We start from the raw sequence: 23,168 nt of genomic DNA on the forward strand, positions 1-23,168 counted from the left end.
TGAACTTCCTCTGGCTTCATACTTAATATCTGCTGTGTGTTTTTCCTACCATTCAACCCAATTTCCGTGCCCTCAGATAAACGTAACAGTTTCTGCCACAGATGTTAAAAGTTTGAAAGCCTTAGTTAATCTATACATCACAAGCTGAAGCATCATCACTAGTATTCTGCTTCCTACTCATTAGTCACTAGAATTTAGCTTATAATAAGCCAGAAGACTTGGCTTCATTGACTAAACTGGCTCTGTTACCTTTATCTTCTGCTGGTGATGGTAGATCTGCCAGGCAATCTGTACGTGAACTGCACACCACTTCCCAGGCTTCTGTAATCGAAAGGATAAGAATGTAGCTTACTTTAGCGCTTACGGTCTACGAATATCTGATATAACCACTTATTTCCCTTTCTTTAAAACAGTTAAAAATGAGAGAGACTAATTGCTAAGATGGCAGAGGGAGGTGATCAACATTTTTTGGTGTCCTGAAATTGATTGACATTTTTATTTATTTTTTAATAAAGGGGAATTGAGAAGCAAGGTGTAATATTTTTCTAGTTTCACTACTCCTATTGGGAGTGGTGGACATCAGCATTCAGAGTTGACACCCTGGGCTCAGAGAGCCATGCTTCGTTCTTTCTGACTTACATATCATCACCCTAAAAAGCCACAATAAATGGCATGAAGAATATTATTACGTCTATTAACTATACGTTTCACTTTATCACAGTTCCATGCAAAACAAGACTGGGTTTTAACCTGAATGATATTCCTCAGATGCAGCTGAGAGCTAACTATATTACATGTTTCTTCAAGTAAAGGATGAACATAAGACTTACGCTGTACATGTTAAGTTTCAAAAGCATGTGAACTGTACTTAATAAAAATGTACACCCTCCCCCTAACCCTTACTTACTCTTACTGGCGGTCTATAGGGGTCCGACACCTATGAAGAAAGCAGAAATAAAAATTAGAGATTTTTCTGAAACTGACCAATATATGGAAGGGTAGGGAACTTCCTTCCTCTGAACAAATGAAAACATAAAGGAAGGCATTGTTCTAGAGAAGTCCCTTGTGGCATAGGAATCCCCAAGCGGCTTAAGAGAGGAGTTTTATTAAAACTTGTGTCTTTCATTTCTTGCACCAAACACAACAGGATTTTATGATAGATAAAGCAGTTGCATGCCAGCAACCAGACAGTGCCAAGGTTTTTCAGAACCAAGTAATCCTCCTACAATAGAGTGCATTAAGAACTGCTTCTCTCTAAACAAGGCTAAGAGGAAAGAGCTTAAAGGGTTTCCCACTCCACTTCCGGTGGACTTTGTTTAAATGAGTCCATAAATCCCCCTGCATTGATGAACTGTTGGAGGTTATTGCCATAACAGCACATTCAATCTGCAAAGCTAGTTCTCTCTTGAATGGTATTCTCTTTATTATAAACAATCAAACTGTTTACTGGAATTAAAGGAAGAGTAAAAGAAAGGTTGCAAATTGTTGCTTTACCCCCGGAGTCTTCTGCAGAAGAGTGTGGTGGACTGTGCCAGGTCTACCTGCTACATCAATTGGATTTGAAGTCTAAAAGAAAAGAAAATAGCATGAGTGACACTGTACTGTACCAACAGCACACTTAATATTTCTAGCTGTAGTAAATGGCATTAATTAGTCAATGTTTGTACTGTGCTTTGACCTGCATATTGCTATATTAGTGCTAAATGTTCTCTCTCATTGGCTCCCAACTATGTTTAATCTTCATGTCATCTATTAGTATTTAGCAGTGGTCGCACCTGCAGACCCCCTGAGATCACAGCTCTATTGTGCTGGGTGCTGTACAATCACACAGTAAGAGAGTCCCCACCCCAAAGAGTGTACAGTCCAACTAGACAAAAGGTGGAAGAGGAAACAGAGGCATGGAGAGGTGAAGTGACATGCCCAAGGTCACACACCGCTTGTCAATATCATAGCCAGGAACAAAACCCAGGTTTCCTGAGTCCGTGTCTAGTGTTCTGTCCACTGTGTCAGCCTGCCTCTCTGAGCTGCTAGAAGACACAATGGCTAAAATGCAGACAGCCCACCTATACTAGCATTGCCATGGGTAGAAATGTACGGGTGGGCAATTTTATGAAAAAGAGCCTAGTGCAGACATAGCTTTAGAAGTAGGCATGGGTAAACCCTAGAATGAGCATAGTAGGTACTTTATAATAATACTTTCCCAACTTATTTTCAATTGTTTATTCTATTGTTTCCCCAAGGAGGATTAAACACTTGGGAGTGTAGAATCCCAGTTACTACTCCTCCATGCTGCCATTTGGATTTTCTCAGTTCTAGACTAGCTCACAGAACCCTCCCTTGGCTGGCTGCAAGAGAAGCCCAAGACCTGGAATTATACGTAAACAATCAATCTTTAACTCCCCAAACAACTTCACCTGTTGCCCCCAAAAAGCTGAGTGCAGAGAGCTTAGGGCTAATTCCCTGGTTGGCTGTTTTACTCAGAATTTAGGTCATGTGACTGTAGATTCCAAACAGCCAGATTTCAGGAGCAATCAGTAAACAGTTTTTTTTTTTTTTGGTTTGTTTGTTTAGTTTAATTTTCTCAGGTCAAGTTGTTAAAACTGTAATATTTATTTTAAAGACAATTCTGAATTGTCTAAGTGAAGAAGCACTCCACTGACAGACCTGCATTCAAAGGCTCCTAGGGTCTCTGTCAGCTGAGGTTTAGGGAGGAAACGAAAGTCACAGCTATGATACAGTCAAGAGTCTTGAGATCACAATGCATTAATGATGGAGTGTCATTCTGTCCTCCTTTCCCCTGAGGACAGATGTGAATGCTTCTCCCAGCAAAGGAAATTGAATACTTTTGACCTTTTCAAGTCCTTAGCTTGTGAGAATGGCTTTTGGGAAACTCACTGAGAAGTTTATAGTCAGCCTGGATTTATGTGAGTGGCTTTATACACCAGGCCTAAGGCAAGTGACATGAGAGGGATGGAGGGAGAAACATGGACAAAAGCAAACCCTTTGCTTTGTAGGACAGGGAATGCTGAATTCATTGTGCCAGAATCAAGCCACTGGTCTGTCCTAATTATCTAGCTTGGGAGGAAGGGGGGGAGAGGGAAAGGAGGTGACAGTATCTTGTGTGGCTTCACCTAGAGGCTCAGCTTCGGCTCCTCTAGGAGACTGGAAAAGAATGTGACAAGTTGAAGATCAATTTTTCATCTCATTCATGTCCCTCCAGATGTTAGCTTCCATGTAAATACAGCACAGGCCAGTGCCCACACCATGTTCCTGATTAACCACTGCAGCAGAATGTGATCTTGTGCAGTTTAACCTTGAACTAGTGAGTGTTCTATGTATTTATCTCTAAAATAAATTAAAATCTAGTTACAAAGTACTTGGAACTCCTTAGAAATGTGAAAAGCCTGTGCTCACTCCTTCCTTCTTATTGCAGAACAGTTTCTCTGTAGGTCTCACGGTATTTTACAGCAAGATGGTATTATAAAGTTTGGTAATGAAGATGGAAACCGGAAGAACACACTATCAGTGCATCAGAGGTTGTCTCATTACAGGCAGCCTTGTAGCAGAACGGTACTATCTTTTGATGACAGAGGTATTCTACAACAGTGATAGTTCAATAGGGTTTGTGCATCTCTTTCAGATGAGATGTAAAACTGAGGTCCTGACCACTTGTGGTCATTAGAGATCCTTTGGAGTTCTTCACAAGAATAGGAACATTAACCGTGGTGTTCTGGCCAAATTCCAAGCTAGGTAATTACATAATTCCTTCCTAAATTCCACCCCCTGCCCACCCTTCTGCCTGGATTTAACTGGAGAACTTATTCTTCCATTCCTGTACTTAATTTGTATAATCTTCTAGTTGAGATAGTGTAGAATCCATAATAAATGACCTATTTACAAAAAAAAAGGCTCACAGAGGCTTGATAAACCACTGAAAAGTTCCTTTAGCTTCCATTAAAATATCTTGTGAAGTCCTTAATCACAATGGTAAGTAGTTATTCACTCCCATCGACTTCATGTGAGTGACTGCTCATGTGAGTAACTGCTCACCAGTGCGAGTAAATGCACACCCTGGCCCCAAGTTTCTTGCTGATTTGTTGCAAAACTTATCTTCCCAATGCAAACAGTGCATAACTGACACAGTGCTGGTTCCTGAAGCCCTTTAATAAACAGTGATTCCGCAGATCACTGTTTCTTATCTCTCTGCAGAGATGTGTTTAGAAATGACAGGAGATCTATAAAACCACGTCACTTAGGAAGGTATAAACTCGCTTTATCACAACAAGACCGAGTGTCACTTTTATAAGAATGTCATCAATAATCTCTGTGTATTATGGATTTTTTTCTGTTAGAATGGATGTAAACATTTTCAGCACACTTTCTAAATTTAAAAAAAGAACGTTATGTTTGAAAAAAGTATGTGCCACGGAGTTTTTTTTAAAGTTAAAATGGTGAAATTTGCAAATTTGCAATCTGCACTAGTTATAATAATACTCTGCAGCTGTACTCTGTCTTTCATCCAAGCATCTGAAAGCACTTTACAGACATTAAATAAACCTCAGAAAACCACGGCATGGTAAGTATGTAATTATCCTCATTTTATAGATGAAGAAGTTGAGGCGCAGAGGGGTAAGTGACTTGCTGGAGGTCAGAAAGCGAATCAGTGGCAGAACTGGGAACTGAACACCTCACTCCTGTTCTACCCACTAAAAAGCATTCCTCTCTATTGTTCCTGTGCTTTGATAGTCAGTTTCATCCCCACAGCTGGCTGTTATCTAGCTGGGGGAGTGACCCCTGTGTATCAGTCTGTTTAATTTGCAAAGTGCTTTGGGATTCATCAGTCTGTATTAGAACTAAATAATTTATTTGACTCCGAGTTTCTACTTAGCTAGCTTTGACTTAATCTACACTACAAAATTATGTCAACCTAAGTTATGTTGGCATACAGCTGCCGCAGTAATTAAATCACTTTTGCATGTCCACACTATGCTCCTTGTGTCATTGGTGTGCGTCCTCATCAGCAGCGCTCGTACAGATTGTGCTGTCAGCATTGAGCACTGGGGGATGGCTTCTGAAAGCCAGTAACAGTCGATGTAAGCAATGCAGTGTCAGTGTCGATCTCATTACATCAACATTGACTCTACGCCTCTCACAGAGGTGGCATTATTAAGTCGGTGTAGCGGGGCAGTTATGTCGGCAAGAGTGAAATTTTAGTGTAGACACTTACATCGTTAGGTCGACGTAAGCTATCTTGCGTCGATCTAACGCTGTACTGTAGACCAGGCCTTAGACTTCCATGTGAACAACTGCACTCCTCTCTAAAGAACAATCCCTGGGCCCCAAAAGCATCTGAGCTAGTCAAAAAGGTTATTCATATAATCATCATGCGTACAATTCTGATTACAGTCTCCCACTGAAGAACAAAGCCTGTGCTAATGCAATAACAATAAATTTGTACCTTCGGTTGAAATGCTCCCTGAAGTGACCCAAAAGGTCCTGAATGTGGAAGCATTGGTGGCATTCCAGGCATTGCTGGAGGATAGGTTGGAAAGAACTACAAAAAAAGAAGACAAAATGAACAACAGCTGAGGCAGGAGCTAAGCCTGTCAAACATTGTTACAAAATTTTTAAAAGCCAAAATAAAACGTGAAAATTTGCAGATCCGATGCACTTTATTGTTAATTTCGAACAGGTTGGACTATACAATTTGCTGTATTTTTGAAACCGACAAAGGCTCACCTCCACCCCATTCTCTAGAAATGGTGAAAGCACTGTATTAAGATTTGCTTGGGCCTCCTGCTCTCCTGAACGCAGACTGTACACCAAATACCAAAAATGTATGCAGTTTTGGTGCTGTGGAGAAATGGGGAGCAGGATGAAGCCACTAGTCCCACTTTGGATATGTCTACACTGCAATTTTTAGCCCTGCAGCCGGAGCCCCATGAGCCCGAGTCAGTTGACCTGGGCCAGCCACTGCTGTGCCACGGGTCTTTCATTGCCATGTAGCTGTACCCTTTGTCTTGTGAAAGGACCATGTGCTCTTTGGCACTGCATTGTGTGAAGCTCTGATTGCACCGGGACTGCAGTAATCCACACTATGAGAAATCTATGTGCACTCCCCACCTTCCCAGGCACAGCAATTTAAAAGGAAAGTGAAGAAAACGCAGAAGACAAAGTTGAAAAGTACAAGATTTTACATTTACAAACAATTCAAACAAGAACAGGAAAACTTTATGGACAGATGAATCGAAACCGCCACCTGTATCAATTAAAGACATCTGAGCAATGCACTAGTAAGCGGAAGTATAAACAGTGGAACTGTCTCAAAATATCAGCACTCACGTTGGAATGTCGAAAGTAAGGGTTGTCTAATTTGGGAGCGTACTTGTCAAACTGGAAGTAAAAGAGAAAAGAAAAGTTGAGTTTGCGTTCCACAACACATAATGAACCCAGATTTCTACATACATAAGTGAATCATGGCCCCTTTGTACAGCATTTAACAGAACATGGGAGACTGACTATTCCACACTCATTCAGGAGGGAGTGACCAGTTCTCCCGAAGTTGATTAGTAGCGATAAAATTATAGCACCTGGTTGTGTACCAGCCCCCGAAGTACCTCTCTGAGTAACAAATTTCGCACAAATTGGTCCCCTCCTTATTATCAAGAGAGACCTCTGATTGGAACACTCGCTCCATCCAAAAAAATGTAGGGAAGTTGTTCCCAGATCCAAATCTGGCATCTCTACTTAATGAGCTGAATTGCAGCGCTAAGTTAGAATGCTGGGGAAGTTTGGATTCTAATCCAGATCTTACTTCTACAACGTTGGCCCAGCTCTAATTACCAAGCTAATACAAAAACAAAATATCTAGTGCAACCAGCAATTTCCCCCTCCCTGTTGTATGGGCAATGCCAATATGGTTAAGATAGCTTTTTGGAAAGGGCCCCAGGCATAGAAATCATTATATTAACCCCCCCCCCCTCCCAAAAAAGGAGAGGTTCAGTGCTCACGGGAGAAAGCCTGACTCTGAACGCCCCCATCACAGGGTTTTAACACCTCCACGCATGTGACCCGGGTCCCATATTTATTTTCACCAGCATTGGTCCTGAATATCTTTTGAAGAAAATAATGTATATGTTTCATCTTTGAACAATAAGTATTGTTGGGGACCAAGGAGGGCGAGGGACAGGGAGCAAGGACCCCCCCCCCTCAGAATGCTGTTCATTCGGCAAGTCAGCTGCTGTTACACGCTATCCTACGTGCAGGAGAGCAGATTTGTAATTTCATTAATTACAGTTATTACTGGAGCCATGTACCCGCCAGTGTAAATACCATAAATTACTAAACACATGCAGCTGGAGATTTCAACACTCCTCTCTGGCATTAGGGTTAATAAACCTTATTTAGTGAAATATAAGAAGATGTGAGTAAAATACAACAAAAGAGCCTTGCAAGCTGTTTTCACTAGAAAGTCTGACATCAACAGGGCGTGGGTGGGCGGGGAGGGAGCTGTCAGCGGGATCAGATATCAGGGTTCTCAAATAACACACCAGGTTTCAAGGAATGTTTAGAGGGTTGTTTTACACAGCAGAAGAAAAGAGAAGAAGGTATTTGCACATGGCTACGCTGTGCAAGCACCTGGGGCTCAATTTGGGGCGGGAGATATTGCTTTCATTGTTCTGTCGCTAAGCGGATTATCACCGAACAATGGCGTCCTGTAACTCACACCAAGGAAGAAAAACGAGAAATATTATTTCCCATGAATCCTTGATAGTTTTCTCCAAATGCTGCCTTTAATGGTTATTGCTCAATTTTGCCGGTCCTGGTCGAAGAGGACTCTGTACGTTTTAGATATGGCATGCAACCGAGGAAGAAAAAGCTGAAGCTTGCTTTTTCAACCTAACAAAATAATAATTGCCAGGGATGTACGGAGAGTGTGCTTAAAAGAACTGACAAAGCTGGTTTATGCCAGATACCCTTAGATTTTGTTAACAGCAGCAGAAAGCACGGTCAGTGACGAAATGACAAAGCTTATTCGATGGCCAGAAGGTTTTGTCCCATAAGAGCCAGCCCCATTTAAATTAGTGTTTGCTGACCAAATCAAATAATAAATACCCAGATTGTCTACAGGACACAGTGTGGGGAAGCAGAAAATAAAACAGACAGGACAACACTGAACTCAAACAGTGCAAGTACTGTGTTACAGTAAGAACAGCAAGCAGACCCGCATTATATGCTCCAGTATAGAGAGCCAAATATATCGTTCCACAAAACCTTTCTTGACATTTTAGTTTATATTAGAAACCTCTATTCTTCTGGCATCTCTGTGCATGTGTGTGCGGGTGTGTCAAGGAGCTGAGCCAGCTGATGCAGCTCCAAGGATGGGTTGTTAATCTAAACAAAAGTACAGAGCTGACAGTTTACCATGAAGGAGAGATAAAGAGGCCTGAGAACCACACAGTGTATCTGTTTATTGGTAGGAGCACAAGGGAACCGGGATGATAAATGTTCTTGGTTCTGAATGGGAAGGAGAGCATCCTTCAAGAATGGAGGGGCTTAATTAAGTCAGGAGCAGGGCTTCTTGGGGGATGGGAGAGAGAGAAGCCAGTCTGAAATAAAGAGGACTGATTTTGGTACGGTGGGTTATGCTTTTGCCCCAAGATTCTTTACTTATCCTCACATTTTGGGCTGGGGTACGCACCATGGGAGGTGCAGAGGGTGGCATGAGCGGCGTCTGGGGTAAGCTGGATGGAAAAGGAGTGAATGTGTGTTGGTGGGTGTGTTGGTGCTGGTGGGTATGTTGGTGCTGGTGAAACTCTGCCCTCAGCAATGGCACCGGGCCAAGAGAGGCACCGGCCCGGTCCGAACTCTGAACCAGAAACCGGTTGTTCAGCTCTTGCCTGAGCAGCTCATGATCTAGAGGAGAGAGAGAGAGAAAAAAAAAAAAAAAAAAAAAGACACAAAGGCCCATTGGCCTGTGAGTTTCACAAAGATATAGAAGAGAGTCAGATATTCACCTGGCATTCCCTGTTTCTGCAGGTCATGCTGTGGTGGTTTTCTACGTGAGGACTCATTGGTGGAGGTAAGAGAGATGCCTGTGACAAAGTACCAATCAGAATCCCCGAATGAGGCTGGCAATACATGATTGGTTGGTTGAATGATATCAACAGGCTGGTATCTAAAGACAAGAGAGAACACCATGAGTCATCACAGCAGAAAACACAGTGGGGCTTCATAAAGCATAAACAAGCTTGCCCCTCCCCGCTCCCCCAACCCAGCCATGAATACTGAGGTTAGGACACTTTAAAAGGGACATTATCAAATTAAAAAACAAAACTGGAATGACTCCCTTTCCTCCCAACCCACAACAGACTCCGCTTCCCTAGGCTACAACCCCACTTTACATTATCAATACTGGAAGAATTATAAACATCTCCCCTTTTTCTGTTTTTGGTGCATTAGCCTCAGCTGTGACAGTGAAAATAAACTAGTCAGTCTCACATCCAGCTTTTTCCTGCACTAGAAAAAGGCTGCAATGTTTGTGTTGGGAGCACTGCACAGGAGTATTGGTTGGTTTTAAAATAAGCAAGACAAACCTGTTCCCACTGAAATTAAAAAAAAGGTTGGGGAACATTTGCATTGGTCTTAAGTTTGTTAAATTCTCTTTTTTGGTCACATTTGACCTCTCGGTGTCCCTTTGAAAAAGGCACTTTAAAAACCACAGCAAAGGTGATGGGATGGAGAAATGACAGCATATAAACTTCACCATCCCTTCAAGGAAAACAATGGTTAATCCACAGAGATACACAAACGGTCTAACATGACTGGCTTCACTGGGTTCTCTGTGTGTGGGAAGCAGCCAGGTTAGTGCCTGATCACAAGACAGCATTTTTAAGTGGCTCTTTTTGCCAGGAGGCAACTCCACAGGCCTCACTTCAGCTGGCAGGATTTGATCCACAGTACAGTGAGGCTCAAACTCTGGGCTGTGGCTGAGTTTGCTGCCTTCACTTTACTCCCTGGCCTGGGAGGTGAAAAACAAAGCTCAGGAATCAAGCTGGGGCATACCAGGTGACTAATGGTAACCATCAACCAACCAACCAAGACGGGCTGAAAATTCCACCAAATTTACACATTTCATTGGTTGATTTGTATTTAAGCACATGGGCCTGTGAGTTCAGGCTGATGTTCCATAGTAGCGCCCACGGGCTTGGACATAACTCCCCTCCTTTTGATATAACCAGTGGGGGGAGCATGAACTGTGCACCCGAGAACACTTGGGCTGAGGACTCGGAAGCCTGAGATATCTGTTCCAAATAATGTACCAATTCTGGGAGAGGTTCAACACCTTTAATACTATATTTCTAAACATTCCATCTTTTTTATCAGATAGTAATTGACATTTCTCTCTCCTCCGCCTCCAGTTTATTTTCCCATGCGAAAACTGGGGGGGAAGAGAGGGGGAGAAGAAGGAGGAGACACATTTCATTTCACTGGGTCAAGATCTGAAGAAGGTTGCAGCTGCTATAAAAAGAAAAATGTTCTATCAGCTGATACAGGGTCTCCCTTCAGTATCAATATGGGAGGGTAACTGGCCCTTGGTCCCCAGATGGGGACAGATTTTCAACAGCGCTAAGCACTCTATGTGCTGAGCTCTTCTGAAAATCAGGCCCTTAGCCCAGCATGACATATTTTTTATTCAGTGTAATAGTTGTCTCCCCCTTTCTTAGCTAGCACCACTTTTGCAAAGAGACCCTGACACAGTGATTGATCCCGTGAGGCACAGAGTATCGTCCGCTCCCATTCATTCCAACACAAGGAGCCTAGGGCACTCTGCATTTTGCAGGATCAGGCCCATAATAAGGAAAACAACATTAGTTACAAAAAGGCCCTCCTAGAATGGAATAAATGTTTATAGCTTTTAAATTGCATTGAAAAACTAGTTTCTTGATAGGGCACTTGTAAGTGACACCTTAGCTAGGTGTCTGATGTTTCTTAGTTGTAATTAATTTGGGCCATGCATAGGTCATGAGCTAGATTTTTTGTTGTTGAGGCACTATGGGTGAAACTCACAAGGTCTATGTCCCCTGAAATCTTCAATGCCGGATTAACATGGCCCTCTGCAAAGGAATGAATTTCACCCACTATGAAAATTTCATGAGTTTACCCTGAAATATTTGAGGTGGTCTGGATATGGGTGGGAGGTAATAGGGAGTGGAATCAGTTTTAGCAGATTTGTCTCTCTTAATTTCCTATGAAGTTTCTTTATGCATTTGAAACGTGCTTCCTTTTCCATGATGTGTGTGTGATATTAGCATTATCCCAAATTTATAACTTCTGCATCTGAAAAGTCTATGAAGTGGTTTCCATGGAACAAATGGCTTTAGATGAAACAGGTTCAACAATATTCAATTTGTAATGAATAACTCAATTAAACCTTTATCTTTTTGTTTTTGGAAGGGGGAATGAACAGGATTCATCTCAGATTTTAAATCAGATTTACCATTAATCCAGGAGATTCCTGATTATTTCTTATTTAAATTTTGTCTAGAATTGTAGAGAGCAAGTGGGGAGATAATACCTTTTATTGGACCAACATCTTTTTGGTGAAAGAGACAAACTTTTGAGCTTACACAGAGCTCTTCTTTGGGTCTTTTAGAATTATGGAAGATACTGAAATGTTATAAATCATCTGCAGTAAATAGAATACTGAGAGCAAGTATCCTCTTCATCTGCTATGTGCTATGGTAAGTATGTCTGACAGGCATACTATAGTTATTCATTCTTTCCATTGCAGGAGCACCTGAGAGCCCCAGCTCTGGATCAGGACTCCATTGTGCTAGGTGCTGTACACACACAGAACAGCTGCTGTCCTAATATCAAGAATGCTGATAACACACACACACACGCTGCTGAAGAGACTTGTATCCTGATGTTCCATTGGTTTCAAGAAAACATCCCATTTAAGATGCAGCAGAATCACAGAGAGGGGAAAATGAACCTTTTGACGTTCTAGTTCACCTGCAAGGGTCAAATGTTCAAAAGTACCCATAAGTGACGTAGGTTCCTAAGTCACTTTTTAAAATGGGACTTAAGAACTAAGCCTCGTTGAAAGTCAATGGGAATTTGGCTGTTAAATGCTAAATAACTTTTGAAAATAGGACTTAGACGCCTAAGTCATTGTAGGATACTTTAAAAAAATTTATCCTAAGAGTCTAGGAGCAAGTGCAATATCTTTTTAAAGCACCATTTACATGCTACAAGAATATTAAATAAGAATAATAGATTAACACATGGGCAGAAATGGAGAGAAACAAAATAAAACTACTTGTAATATTCAAGACTTTGGTACTTGAATGTAAAGAACCTACAAGTGAGATTTTCTTTGGATGAGCACTAAAATATACTGCAAATAACTATAATTAAAATCTAACCTCTTTAAAGACAATGTAGTTTGTTGAAAATAAAATACATTATTTTTTTTAAATCTGGGCATGACTCAAAGAAACTGGATATCTCTGTTAGCATCAAGATAATCCACTTCATGTTTTTTTTGGAAGGAGGGATAAAAGAGAGCTGGCAGCTGTAAGTGCCTCAATATCCAATTTCTTTAAGAGACTTGAAGTCAGTCTGGTGGATCTGTGGTTGGCTCCAGACTTTAGCCCTATACCGCAACTTTGCCTTTGTCAGTAAAAGAATAGACACTGAAGAGTCTGGAGGAGGAGCAGGTTGGCACGCATTAAGAAGCTTTCTAAAAGAGACTATCACACAGTGGGGATACAAGCAGTGTCCCAGTTGCAAATTGGGCTTTAGAGAGTGGGATCAGGACTAGCTATTTGTGCCTATCAGTGATGCCTGTTACAATGGGTTTAGCCACACAATAACACAGCTAGCTATCAGGGCCGGCTCCAGGCACCAAGCTTACCAAGCAGGTGCTTGGGACGGCCACTCCGGAGAGGGGTGGCACGTGCGGCAATTCCTGCTCGGAGCGAAGAACCTTCCGCCGAATTGCCGCCGCAGATCGCGATTGCGGCTTTTTGTTTTTGTTTGGCTGCTTGGGGCGGCCAAAACCCTGGAGCCGGCCCTGCTAGCTATGCAGTCACTTGTATTACCACTAAGTCCCTAGCACCCAATAATTAGTGTCTCCTGCGTGTGAGTACACTTATGGCTGGGATAGGGAGAGAAGAACACAAACGGCTGCCATTTTGTTTTGCTAATGTTGTTAGTACCCCCTAAAACTCAAAAGGGAGGACAGAAAGCTTTGGCTAGCATATATCAGGGTCAGCCATGGAGCTCCTGACAAGCAACTCGTGTGGGGGTCACTAGTAAGTTATCTACTCAAGCTTTGGGTTTCCAGAGAAAAAGATGCTAGTAGAAGCATATCATTTCCTTGTTACAATGATATGCACAGACCTAACTTATTAGCATCACTGACATGCAAATACTGGAAGCCAACGTGAACTCTGCCTCCCTGCCTAGGAACTTGAGCAGAAGTGCCAAAGGGCAGCGGTTACTTTAAATTTAAAGGGACAAAAGCAAGCAGGTCTTTTTCTAGATGGGGAAAAGAAAGAAGAACCCAAAGGGCCCATGGTTCCCTCTGAGTGTCTCTTCTAACCTGGTGCTTTTATTGAGTGCACACGTGCGACCAGGGCCGGCTCTGGCTTTTTTGCCGCCCTAGGCAAAAAACCCTCCCGCTGCCCCCTCCCCGCCCCCCGGTGGGGAGAGCAGCAGGGGAGGGCGGCAAGCCCGGCCGTGGGCCCGCTCTCCTCGGCCAGCCGGAGCGCCGGGGGGAGGGTGGTGAGCCCGGCCGGGGCCCCGCTCTCCCGACCGGCCGGAGCGCCGAGAGCCCGGCCGCGGCCCCGCTCTCCCTGGGTGAGCACCGCCCCCCTCCAGGTGCCGCCCCAAGCACATGCTTGGTAGGCTGGTGCCTGGAGCCAGCCCTGTGTGTGACCAAGCAACATGACACCATACTAAGGACAACACAGCTGGTAGGAGTTTGAACCTAGCACTCCAGAGTTGATTGGCAAACCCACTGCATCACTTATTTGTTAGTAGCAGAGCTCTTGTCTTTTGTTAACAAAGTATTATATACGAGCAGGCCACTTCATCTTGCTCTTACTGAAGTCAATAGTGAAAACTCCACTTGAGTTCACGGGTGGATGCAGGACTAGCTTGTCAGTGACAACATTCTAATTTCCTCCTCTCAGGATCTGTCTGCACTATGGCCAAATTCAGATTGTAAGTCTCTTTGCCTTAAACAGGGGAAGAAGAATAAATCCCCACTGTGATGCCCAGTGTGTCCCCAGTCATGTGGCTGAATTTCTAGACAGGGCCAGGTCCTTGAAAGCAGGCATCTACTAGGAAAGACCTGGTTGGGATCCAGAATATTTTGGTCTAATGTTGTTTTGAGAGTTCATTTGGGGGCAATTCTCATTTCCACCCCTTTAAAAGAGTTATTCTAAATAATGGGATATTGAGCCCCTGAAAATGAAAGCGGGATGCCAAGTCATCAGAGTTTCTGGCAGTAGATCTTCCATCTCCTTACTCTCGTTAACTGGCTTTATAGGAAACAGAAGGGTACATTTTTGTCAGTCCTTGTCCTCATTAATCCCTGTTGAGTTAGTTATAGAGTCAAATGCCAGATCAAAAGGAGGCCCAGCAAGTCAGAGTTTCAGGGAAGTCTCCATCTGCCAGGCTCTCCCACAGGAACAGCTACAGGCTAATGGAGGAACTATCAACGGGGCATTTAGAGCGGAAGTGACAATAGGGACGGAGGGGGGAACAAAGTAAACTTCTCAAAAAGACTGCAAAAATAACAATAAAAAGTCTAACGGCAGAGCTCGGAGACTTTAACAGTGGGGAGGGGGATGTCTCACTTGCCAATCTATTTTATTATTCTGCCGCTCACCAGAAAAAATGTATTCAACTAAGGTCTAAACTGCAGCTTCTTCCAATGCAGGGGTTGAGTACCAGTCCTTATTAAATAAATAAATAAAGGCACAGCTCAGCATATCTGGCAAAACCTAAGTGATGGTGGAAATGTATGATTGGACAATCTGCTCCCTCTAGGAAGTAACTAATTTTTAGCAAACCATCCTAAAGCTTATTACAAAGAGCACGTGCTCCCCTCCCCATGCTGGGTAACAAAGGCAGCAGCAAAAACACAGACTGCAACGTGTTTAAATGAGAACATAAATTTAGGCTGGGAGTTTCGAGAGTGCCTAAGGGATCGTGATGCCCAAATCCAGTTGGGAGCCCAACTCCCTTAAGCTCCATGGAAAATCCCAGCTTAAATAGTTTATATTCAGATTCACCTCCTCTCCCCCTCTTCCTTTTGTCAGAGAATGAGGAACATACAGCACTTGTCCTGCAGGTTAACTTAGGCCACAGCATGCAGGGCCAATTTAGTGTCTCTCACCTGTAATAATACTACTCTTGACTATTTCAGGAGATGTTTGCATTGGTTTTTTTTTTGCTTGCACACCCCCTAACCCCACTGTAAATACTGTGCATGCACAGGAGACCAGCCCTGGTGAAAAGAAGAGGACCTACCTGCAGGGTGTCCTGGTATCACAAGGCTGTTGGTGGGTAACGCTGGTGGTGGTGGTAGCGTGGGTGGGGTGGCGAACATGGCCGGATGGTGCTGGTGTTGGGTCTGCGATCTGAGAGGGAAGTGCGAGGTAGCAAGATTAGAGATGGAGAGGGGCAGGGCTGGGCCGGAAGAGTGGTGAGGAGGGATCTGGGGGGAAAGGGGAAGGTGTTTGGGGAGGCTGATGCTTGTTGCACTGCTGGCGCTGCTGCTCCTGCTGTGGGGAGAGAAAAGTGGAGACGAGAGAAAAAAAGTGTGTTACAATACAAGAGTCATAATGGCACAGTGTCCGAGACAGCCAGGCTCTATAACAATGCACAGAGGCATGAAACCACGGCCCTTTATGCCCATTTTGGGGAGCCGTCGAGGTGGGAGTTAAAGATCTCAATGACCTTTCCCAACAGGGCAGGGTATGGCTCGGGTTCTTCTGGGTGACACTCCCTTTCATGACTGAACAGGTGGCAGCTCCAGAGCTGTGTGTGAGCTGACTGAGGTGCTGTAATGGCAGCTGTATTTGCACCTTTATTTAGCCTGTGATGACCTTCCAATGGCAACACATTCCCTTGTGATCACAAGGCTCGGTGACGGTTACTCTGTATGTTCCGAGTGCCTTGGTATGAGCTATGGCAATCATATTATGCCTGCCCTGCATTCTGTACAGTGGTATTGCACATAATCAATATGATATATCAGTATATATTGTATTATTTTAATTATGTTATTTTTAAAAGATTTTTATTATTCTGTTGCACAGCACCTTAAGAGCTTTGTTGGGGGTGGTGGAAGGGTAATGTCAATGCAATTATTATTATTTACCCTATTCTCCCACAATACCCATGTCTTGCGATTATCTAAGCACTCTGAGATACTTGTGTGTTTGTTTGAATAGTGCCAATGTGATGTTGTTATTAAATATTTATATTGCGGTAGCACTTAAAGGCCACAACCAGGGAGGGGCCCCACTGTGCGAGGTGCTAGACAAACTGGTCGTAAATGACAGTCCTGTATCTTGTTCTTTATGCAGCTAAAAGGTTACAAAATGATGCAAACATTGTTCACTGAATTAATCTAATTCAACAGGCTGATTTGAGGGGAATGGTGTGTTTTTTGCACCATCAAAGGGACTGTCCATGTCCCTGTTTATTCCTGTAACATTGACTCCTCTCTCGCCGAGCTCACCCCCATTTTATTTCTACTCAAGAAATATGAATCTTTACATCTTACCTACTGGATGAAAATTATTTGAAGGACAAACTGAGTCTCATGCTAGCCCTACAGCTATGGTGAACATATTACTTTGCAATATCTTTTTTGCTCTATACCGAGAGTCGTACTCTGAGGCTGCTGTTAGGTGATGCATCCTCAGTTTGAACCGTGCTTCCTGCAAAAAGGTCCAAATGGGACATGGAATTTGTTTTTTTTCCAATACCCCATATCCCACTAGCTCTGGTGAACCAATTAAACTGCACCAATGTCATATGAACACACGTGTCCATGCCAAATCCAAAGACTGCCTATGGGTTTACAATTGGAGTCCACCGGGGCGGGAAATGGTTTTGTTCAAACTCAAACTGTTTCCCAATTACTAAATCCTTTGCTGACCTGTTCTGATGGGAAAAATTGCAAATGCATTGGAAGCCGGACCTAGAAAGTTTTGCACCACAGCCATACAACCCCTGTTGGTTGGGGAAGCTCCAGTCACAATCTCTTTCATGCAGCTACCCAACACAGCTGGAAATACATGGCTATGTGGTGTTGGCCTAGAGGAATACAATACCTCTCCCAAGCAGAGCACCTTTCCCAGGAAATGAGAAAGCCTATGGCCTATTCTACAGAGATGTTAATACCTTTTCAATTAACTGTACCCTGGAAGTAGGGTTTGAGTGCTTCACAAAGAAGCAATGCAAGCACCCCTTTCCCCTACCTGATATTGAGTCCGTTCTGGGCCACCTGGTGATGCACTTGGTAGCTGAGAGGGGGAGGGATGTGACTCTGAGGCTGGGTCCGAAGCTCAGGTATGAGCTGAGGCTGAGACTGTGGTCGAGGCTGAGGTTGTGACTGTGGTCGAGGCTGTGGCTGGGGTGTGAGCCTTGGCGGTGCTGGTGCAGAGATCACTGGCTCCTTCTTCAACAGCGGGCTTGCCCTGGCGCTCGACGTGGGCGCAGAAGAAGTGGAAGTCACAACAGCAGCAACTGGCTGGGGGCTGGGAATAGGCAGCACGAAGGGCACGTCGGTGCTCAGTTCCCGGCTGCGCTCTAGCCCTGACACCTTTGGGATGGTTGCTGCTTTAGCTTCAGGTTTATCATTCAAGGTTGGACCTTACACAAAAAGAAGAAGAAGAATTACATACTGAAGCATCCCTGTTTATTTTCCAATTTTGCAGAATATTTGCTTGGTAAGAACAAAGTCATATTTAGCTTGTGGGAGTATCATCACAACACGATGGTATGTTCGTCTGTCAGTCTGTCCAGTACATGGCCCTTGTTCAAGTGTGTCTAAAAGATCAAAGTGTTGTCTAGGGGGTGCTTGACGCAAAACACATATAACCTTACTACGACTACAGAACACTAAATACAGCAGGAATGCTTCTCAAGTTACTGCTAATGCATTTCCCACCAAATTTAATTTCCTGGAATAGATGATAAATCCACAACCGTAAATCCGATCACAAGAGTTTTGGTTCATTTATTTTCTCCATGGTCTTTCAGGGTAACCTGCCTGGCATATCTTGCCATTCATAGCTATGGGGATGGTAATTAATCACTGACAAGAGCATGCTTTAACACCCATCAGCATGCTTTCTGAGATGAATACCAAGGCCTTTTATGAGAGAGAAGATGTCACAATGATTGTTCATTGGATGCACATTCACATATGAAGATGGAACATAAGCAGCCTTGGAAAACCTACAATGGGCACAGTAGGGCAGCGCTGTTCACCCTAAATGTTCTGTGGATATCAAAGAACATACTAACTGCTGTAACATATGCCAAAATCATAAGTAATACGGTAATGAATGGCTAATAGGTACCAATCAAAATGAGTTTCTTTAATGTGTTAAATTCCTCACAGATTTTTTCCAAGTAAAATGCTGAGTCTTCATTTTTCCAATGAAGTTTGAAGCTCAAGCCAGTAGAAGGGATTAAATAGCAGCAACAACAACAAAAAATCAGACCAAGGACTACAAAAAAAAAGACCTAAAATAAGAAGAGAAACCACATGCAACATGCTGAACACTCAATTCCCAGAGATAACTCCCTTTTAACATTATGTACATATTCCTGAAGTGCAGGAACGCTCCATAATTCATCTCAAGAGGAGCCTTCCATTGACTGAGTCTGTCGTTCATTTGCTTCTCCAACACACATGCATCCCATTAGATGTATAAGTGTTAGGTTTACTGTACATGTTTTTATATCAAAATAATTTTAGGGTTTTATTTATTATAATCTTCAGCCTACCCAAGTGTCGGAGAGAATACGACAGAGAAACATGTGAGAAAGGAACATGGACACTCACCTACGCATGCTCCCAACACTAACATGGACAAATTCCACTTATGAAATTACCTTAACTCTTAACCTTAAAAAGGGCCGGGTAGCACTGAAATATATTCATGATGTATGAAGTGTGGGAACAGCAGCACACAACATGCAGCAATTTCTGCATTACTTATTCTACTCTGTGTCTGATTCATCAGTGTCTGGCTTCAGTGACTTCACTGGAGTTACACTGGCATGAAACCAGAAGGAGGCAGTATTGAATCAAGCTCTCTGCTTCCCTGTAATATGCCAAATCATTTTGTATTTTTAAAACATACATCCAATGGCAGGGTGATGTCAAATTATTTTCCTCCTTTCTTTGGTAAAAGCCAATTTCACACACACAGACCTCCAGAATACAGTGGGAGAAAGGCACTGAAATAAACAAGCTATTTTCATGACCTTGGGAAGAGTTGTGACTGTGTAACGCACGAGTGGCAGAAATGAGTGGGAATTCCAAAGAAATTCCAGTGCTTTGAGTGGATCAAATGGTAGTTCAACCCCCTGTCAGTTGATCCCCATTCTGAGACAATCTAGAGATGTCCCAAATCAATTACTATATAAAGTTTTATACATAGTCAGTTTCACTGTATTTTTCAGATGTGATTTGGTTTATGGACTTAAAGATAATGAATGGTAAATAGATTTTATTGTAGTTAATACTTAAAGTGATTGTAATTATTTCTGAAAATCTAACAGTTCATCGATTTTTATTAATACATCTAAATCCAATGGGTGACATCCTGGCTAAATTTAAGTCAATGGGAGTTTTGCCACTGATATCAACATGCCACTCAATATGCTTTTCAAAGGAAGCATATTCACAATTATAGATCCCATGGTTATCTAGAAGCATCCCATAAAAAATACTCAGGTTCCATTCCTTACCATAGGTTCTAAGAAATCCTATTAGCTCATTCCATCCAATAGGCCTATTCAGAGTTAAACTTTAGACAGTGTAATTACAGGCAATATAGACTAATGAACACATTGGCACCATAAAAGTTAAAACAGCTGCGTTAAAAAATAAATCAATTGGATCCAAAACAAATCAATGAGGTGTTATATTAAAAGCAGCTGTCCGACCAGTTTTATATACAACTATTGATTCCCTGTGGTTCCAGCATTAGCTCTCGTTTGCAAGTTTCTCAAAGCAAAAGCCTATAGTTCCTTGCTGACTGAAATGACCAATCAGCTGTAGAATATAGCGGGCCACATGTCTAATTCTTACTGGAAACTCACATCTCTCAAATTGCAACACTGAAATGCTTCTCTGTGTTCAGTTTTTGACTGATAACAATTCGAGACCTAATGAAAACACTAGGATACATATTTGTTTGCAGCAGGAAAGCACCAGGCATGAGAGAGGAGACTCTCCTTCCCCTCACCCCTATGTCAAGTACGAACATATAAGTATTTAGAAAGGAAAGATCTGGTGTGAGTTACAGAGAGAAACCCATATAGATGGGTCTAATAGAATTGGTTATCACCATTCCCATTTTTTAATAACTGCAGTCAGAGGTGACAGTAAGGCAGTACGGTATGATACGGTGTACCAGCAAGACCCGGTACGCCGTGCCGGACTGGACCGGCTTCTCCGGCAGTGATTTAAAGGGCCCAAGAAAATTCCTGGCCAAAACTCCCCCTTCCATTCTTGATCTACATGTGTGTTCATGTACATTTAGGTGGCACAGTAGAACTAAATCAGCTTTGTTCCAACTTCATTGAGCTCTACTAGAAAACTGTGTTTTTATTCTTGTAAGTGATTTCATTGTCCATCCAGAACAATATCCAGACCTTCAGAGCTTTCCTCCGCAAAACACCTAAAAGACCTTCCACCTCACGCTCTCTTGGCTAAGAGATTTTTTACCTCTTCTACACAAGTTGCCTTCACTTGATCAGAGATGACTGCTGTTCACATGTGGAATTGTTCCTTGGGCCTGTTATATCTTCTTTCAGACTTTCTGCAAGGGGTCACATACCTCAGCCCCCTCTGATCATACAGACCTGCATAACCAAGCCCACCCGGCCTCCCATAACAAGACCTGGATTCACCATAGCACACTGGAACATTCTAGCAACAAAAATGTGTTTATTTTTACCAAGTCCTAGAGTAGTTAATTTTCATGCTTAATGATAACAGGCTGAGCCAATTTGCCTAAGACTTGACAGTCAGCTCCAATAACTCAAGCTTAATTAAAGCTGAACGCATGTCAGTTCAGCTCTTCCTTTCACAGGAAATCTGACATTTACAATGATTCATGTTTCAGCCATGCTATGTAAAGGCTGGAACGCATCTGCCATTCCCCACCGTGCACAACGTTACCTCTTTTCAGTATGCCAACTTTGTTTATTTTCTAACCACGCACACGGGACTTCTGCCACGAAGAGCGTTTTCTTCTGTTAATAAGACAGTTAAACACACCTTGCTTCTTGTGGGGTGAGTGGAGAAAAAGAGGAGGACGACACGATTGAAACTGGTCTAACGAAGGAAATAAAAATACTCTCATTTTCAGTAACTCTTGTCTGCCTGATTACCTGCAACTGTTACTTGCAATGTTGCAAAATATCAACAGTTTGCTAACCTCACTATTCAGATTTGACTTGGCTAAGAAGAAAATGTCTGTATTTTTAAACAGTAGTGAGGGCTTATGCTATTGCTTTCAGGAAATCTGTGAGCACATACAGGATTATCGATTTAAGATTCAAAAGTCCTAGAGGGACAGTCGACCAACACACACAACTGATTGTGCAGTGGAAAGTAAATTCCTGAAGGGTTTATCTGAGCCCAAATGAACCTGCTGCACACACTTGATGTAAAATCTGATTGGATTTAAAATCTATTATGAGAATAAATTTTTTTTTAAAATTGCCTCTCCACCCAACCCCACTTGTTGGTATACACCATTACAGACTAAATACAATACAAAAAGTCCCAAACACAAATTAAACCTGTTCTATTACAGGAATTTGCTTTCAAGCTGATTAAGTGTTGCTCAAGTGCAGGGGATTAAATCTGCAAAGTCTGCTTTGAGGACTCCAACAGGTGGCTGCTGTTATACAAACAGTACTTCGGGCAATAGCATTTCCAGACCGGCTGCCCTGCCTCTTGCTCTTTGTGGCTGCGGAACTTGTCAGCACATATATGATATGACTGGAAATTATCTCATCTCGTTTGCGCATCTTTCCTTTGTTTCTTGAAATAAGAAAGTGGTGTCATTTGGACGCGCTCTCTAGCCCTCTGCACTTGCTTTCTATGTGTTCCAAACAAAGATGGTGGGATAACGTGAGAGAGAAGTCTCCAATCCTCTCCATTCCAGGGCATTTTATAAAAAAAATCCAACAGCAACCTATTTTAACCTAACCGCACACCCATCACTCCACTCCCATCATTCCTGTAGAGCACAGACCTAACCCATGCTATTACTAATCCTGAACCATACAAACACCATGGTTACTGTAACTGAAGCAAGCAATGTGTGGAAGCATAGCAACCAGAGTTAATGGGACATAGATATTGAAATGAGTTCATGAGCCACAGAGGTGAGCTTTTGAACTCATTGAATTAGGAATCAGTCAAGTAAAAACAAGATTTTCAGCAACTGGAATGAACAAAGAAAATATCCAAAGGACGAGCTTATTTAATCAAGCTACACCACAATTTTTAATTAGTGCTTTGTATGTGTACAGCATTATGTATGGTGGATATGTAACATCATCAGCATAAATATATACTTATAAGTGTGTGGTGTGGTGGTGCAACGCATTTTGCTTTGGCGTTGGGACACAATACAGTAGCTGATGTTTGTAAAGTGCGTAGAAGGTAAGAAGAGCTATGTAAGTGATAGCTCTGGATAATGAAGTGACTTTTGCTCTTGTTTCTATATTTCCCCCCCAAGGCTACTGAAGATAGCACTAATTAAAATACCAGACATACCATGGATTAACCTGCTTGGTCTGTATATTTCAGGCTACCAGAGCAAATGTATGGAAGTTGTCCAACTTAAATGGCCCTTCATATATCTCTAATAACAGCAACT

The 23,168-nt window shown here is 42.6% G+C and overlaps 1 protein-coding gene across 10 annotated transcripts in view; it reads right to left on the bottom strand.

Annotated features, from left to right (window-relative positions):
• FBRSL1 (fibrosin like 1) overlaps nucleotides 1–23,168 on the bottom strand; it is a 724,351-nt gene that overhangs the window by 14,831 nt on the left and 686,352 nt on the right. For 9 of the 10 annotated variants that reach the window (XM_054006760.1, XM_054006766.1, XM_054006761.1 and 6 more), the window contains 8 exons: nucleotides 17,511–17,904; nucleotides 15,550–15,803; nucleotides 9,018–9,178; nucleotides 6,343–6,393; nucleotides 5,459–5,554; nucleotides 1,495–1,566; nucleotides 908–937; nucleotides 250–321 (listed from right to left, as the gene is read on the bottom strand). In XM_054006760.1, coding sequence (XP_053862735.1) covers nucleotides 250–321; nucleotides 908–937; nucleotides 1,495–1,566; nucleotides 5,459–5,554; nucleotides 6,343–6,393; nucleotides 9,018–9,178; nucleotides 15,550–15,803; nucleotides 17,511–17,904 — 1,130 coding nt within the window. The remainder of the gene's footprint in view (nucleotides 1–249; nucleotides 322–907; nucleotides 938–1,494; nucleotides 1,567–5,458; nucleotides 5,555–6,342; nucleotides 6,394–9,017; nucleotides 9,179–15,549; nucleotides 15,804–17,510; nucleotides 17,905–23,168) is intronic. The other variant, XM_054006757.1, reaches the window with a different exon arrangement.

Source organism: Malaclemys terrapin, chromosome 16 (genome assembly GCF_027887155.1).
Source record: "Malaclemys terrapin pileata isolate rMalTer1 chromosome 16, rMalTer1.hap1, whole genome shotgun sequence".
NCBI lineage: Eukaryota > Metazoa > Chordata > Testudines > Emydidae > Malaclemys > Malaclemys terrapin.